General features: G+C 54.2%; 1 protein-coding gene across 1 annotated transcript; it reads left to right on the forward strand.

The window, feature by feature from the left end:
- The first annotated feature begins 2,735 nt into the window (after positions 1–2,735).
- On the forward strand, positions 2,736–3,194 carry LOC116204229 (lysine-rich arabinogalactan protein 19-like). Its single transcript, XM_031536311.1, has one exon. The coding sequence runs from the start codon at positions 2,736–2,738 to the stop codon at positions 3,192–3,194; it is 459 nt and encodes a 152-aa protein (XP_031392171.1).
- Positions 3,195–3,827: the final 633 nt, after the last annotated feature.

Below are 3,827 nucleotides of genomic sequence, written 5' to 3' on the forward strand. Positions count from 1 at the left end.
AGATGAAATTCAGGTGCGCACAGCTTGGCAACTCCACTGGGGATTTCTAGAGGGTTCGGGCTCGATTTTGTTTGCTTGCTTGCATGTTTATTTATCGCTTTCCGTACATTTATTTTTAAGCACATTCATTTTTCGCATTTACTTTACGCATTTGCATCGCATCATTTTAGCGGGTTTCTAGGTACCTTGTCCGAAATCCCACGGGCACCAAAGATAGGAAGCTAGATTAGTCAGAGGTTCCGAGTAAGGGAATGAATCGAGTCGGCTATGCCACCGAACCGGCCCCCAAAGATCCTCTCTCGATTTGAAGGAATTCACACCCTTGTATCGGGAGCCCCCATCCCTAGTTAGTGGTTCTCCCAATAGCACTAAAAACCATGCATACACAGGGACCGTCATGCCGGACCAATCTTTGCCTCCATACCGCCAACCAACCCTAAAGTCGAGTGTTTGAGTCGGCCCGTAGTTTTTTTTAGGATGGGCTTTTTTGTTGTTTTCTTTGAGAAAGAGTGATGTATACTGTAAAAGAACGTGATTATAGTTTATCTTTCCGCACTGCATGCATTATTTCCAAAAAAAACGACTTAGGACATTACATTGGTTTGATTCTTAAAACGTTGAGTTGACATCTCCTCCATTTAGGTAAGGATGGACCGCCCGGCTCCTGGCCTCAGGCTCGAAGCAATCACGCCGTCTAGGCAAGAAATCATGCGCATTTGGAGGACACTTCGCCCGGTGGATCGCGCCTTCATTCAAGGCATCATCGGAGACATGATTATGCTCACCGAAACTCCGGTGGATTGGATCTTCCTAAGGACCGCCACCGAATTCTGGGACCCCCAACACGCAGTGTTCAACTTCCAGGGAACAGAGTTGGCACCCACAATTGAGGAGTATACGTCACTCATCCAGAGGCCCACGCCCACCACCCAAGGCATCTTTGTGCCCAACCCGTTCACAGTCATTCGAAGCCAACTCTCCACCCTCCTCGGCATACCCGTCCAAGAGGTCCACCAAGAACTTCATCAAGGATGGGATCACGGCGTCAGAATCGCATGGCTTTCAGACTGGACGCTTCTTCGTGCACTGACACCCTCGACGGAGTCCTACCAACGTGACGCATGTCACAGATTCCTACTCTTGATCTTCGGCACCCTCCTGTTCCCATACGCGCCAAACCTCGTCGACGGGGCTATAACCCAAGTCGTCCTCCAAGCGGTGGGAGGCCATAGTTACGCAGAGGCTTTACTAGTCGAGACCGTTCGGTCTCTAGACTATGTCAGAGAGGTTCAGCGCGACAGGATGAGAGGATCCTCGCACCTTTTACAAATTTGGCTGCTCGCGCATATTCGCCCCTTCTGCTCATCACATCCTTTCTCCTACATTGTGAACGAGCGTTCGCTGATTGAGCGCCTGGGGCCGGTCTTTCCACCTCCCGAGCGCAGCTTCTCAGAATGGAGGCACTTTTGGCGCGAGTTGACACCCGCGCGGTTCTTATGGGTCCCCCGTTGGAATCCCGGCTGCCCCATGATCATAGGGTGTCCCGGAATGGTGGGAGTCCCTCTTCTCAGCCACTTGGGAAGCACAATCATATTCCCCGGTCGGGTAATCAGACAACTCGGCGGCCTAAAGGACATTCCTGCCGAGGCAGACCGCCTACCCTACCGCATCCAATGGGCCGACTCCACATCCACGGCCCCCGCAAGATTCCTGCAGATCCGGGAGATTCACCGTCAGCGGGATGCTAGCACTATACAACGTCTCTACTTCCCCGAGCACCCCACCGACGAAGAGCAAGCACTTTCTGCCACGTCAGCATACGTGGCTCAGTTTTATTCGCAGGGATCGACATCGCCGCAGCGGCCCCAGACCGTCCTGATCCCCCGAGCCACACCCACATCCGCCCCAGAAGCTGAAAGCTCCACCCAAGCGGCCATGCGCGCAGAACTACATTCCATCAGGGAGGAGCGAGATAGACTCCGTTGCGAGCTTGTTGACTCTCGTGCGGAGGTCGCAGACTATAGGGAGCTCCAGACGGAGCTAGCTCGTGCACGCACCCGGATCGCAACCCTAGACTGGGAGATGGCCCGATTGAGCGCTACGTTAGACCGAGCGCGGGCAAGGGCGCGCGGAGCCCCCATCCCTAGGATTAGCGGACGCACTCATTTTGCCCTCGCTCGGACCTACGCGGCTTTCGGCCGACCACCGAGCGCAAAGGGTGTCAGCTTATGTTTATGTTCCTTTTTTCTTCCGTGTGCTGTACTTTGTAAAACAATGGAACTCGAATCAAACCAATGAAATGACATTAGCGTTTCGAAACTCATGCATCTCATACATCTTGTTCTATCATTTATTTCGTACTTATCGTTTCAAAATGTCGACGTCACACTTACACACTCTTGGAATTTAGGTGATAGCAACTGGAGTCACACCGATACCCAACTCGTCAACGTGTCAGGATGATGGAAGAAGACCGCGTCGATATCTCCGAGGAAGTCAATCCACCAGCCCCGGCTCATTCTCAACCGCCCCCGACACATGCTCCGCCACCTCCAACTCCCGCAGGCGTACTTCCGGCGTATTCAGGCACCCCTTCGACGCATCTCCCGCCCCCAACGTCTTCAGGGGCGCCTCTTCAGCGAGTCTCACTAACGTCGTCCGCCTCCGACGACCACGCCCGCATCGCAACACTTGAGGGCACAGTTAACTAATTAGCTGCAAGCATGACCACCAACATGGCGGAACTGTTCGCCCTACTCAGAGGACCGAACTGCGCATCCTCAAGCTCTACGCCACCTTCGAGACAAGGACCAACAGCCGACCCAACGTCTTGGATTCCGCCAACCCAAGTTCCGAAAAACACTGATGCTCCCGCACCGCCAACGACGCACACGGCCGCAGCCCACCCATTTACCATCCCCTTTCCACCACCACCAGCCCCCGCAGCCATCCCTCTTCCACCAGCGGCGTTCCTCACTTCGGATCAGGTCCTGTCCGCGCCGTCACCTGTTTCCATGCCGGCCCCAGCTGCGGTCTATACCATCCCTCCGCCGATGGTTTTTCCGGCGCCAAGCGCACCTGCTCCGACTCACCCTCAAGCCGCAGAACTTCCCTCCTACCCACCTCTACAACCTCACACTAGCTTCCCTTACCAAGCACCGCCGCCCATAAACACTACTTTCCTCGAACCATGAGCGCCAACTCACGCGGCCCTGTTCGCCTCACCAACACACTTTTTCACTGAGGCTGACACTGAGCAGGAGCGAAGGCTCAAGAGGATGGAAGAAACAATACGGGCCTTACAAGCAAGTGAGGCTCGACCCGATGCGCGCTACGGCGACTGTAGTCTATTCCCCGGCATGCGGCTACCCTCGAAAGTCAAGATCCCGGAGTTCAGGGCTTACGAAGGCACAACAGATCCATGACACCATCTCCGTCATTACCAAGGGAAGATGCTGCAGTATTGAGATTACGAGGAATTCGTCATCCACTCATTTCAAGACAGCCTGTCGAGATCCTCTCTCGATTGGTTCATGTCACTGAAGGCCGAGGATATTCCGACGTGGGCAGACCTCTCCCGGAAGTTCATCGACCAATACCAATACTGTGCGGAAACGCCTCCGACCCTTTTGGAATTAAGCATGAAAGAGATGGCGCAAGGCCAAAGATTCGAGGAATACGCCACCAAATGGCGTGCCCAAGCGGCAAAGCACATCCCCCCAATCAGCGAAGTACAACAGATTCAGTTGTTCCATTCCACCCTGAGAGGAGTGTACTATTCGCACTTGTTGGCTCACACCTCTTCATTCTCCGATGTCTTCGAGGCG

The sequence above is a fragment of the Punica granatum genome, chromosome 4, assembly GCF_007655135.1.
Source record: "Punica granatum isolate Tunisia-2019 chromosome 4, ASM765513v2, whole genome shotgun sequence".
Classification (NCBI taxonomy): Eukaryota; Viridiplantae; Streptophyta; class Magnoliopsida; order Myrtales; family Lythraceae; genus Punica; species Punica granatum.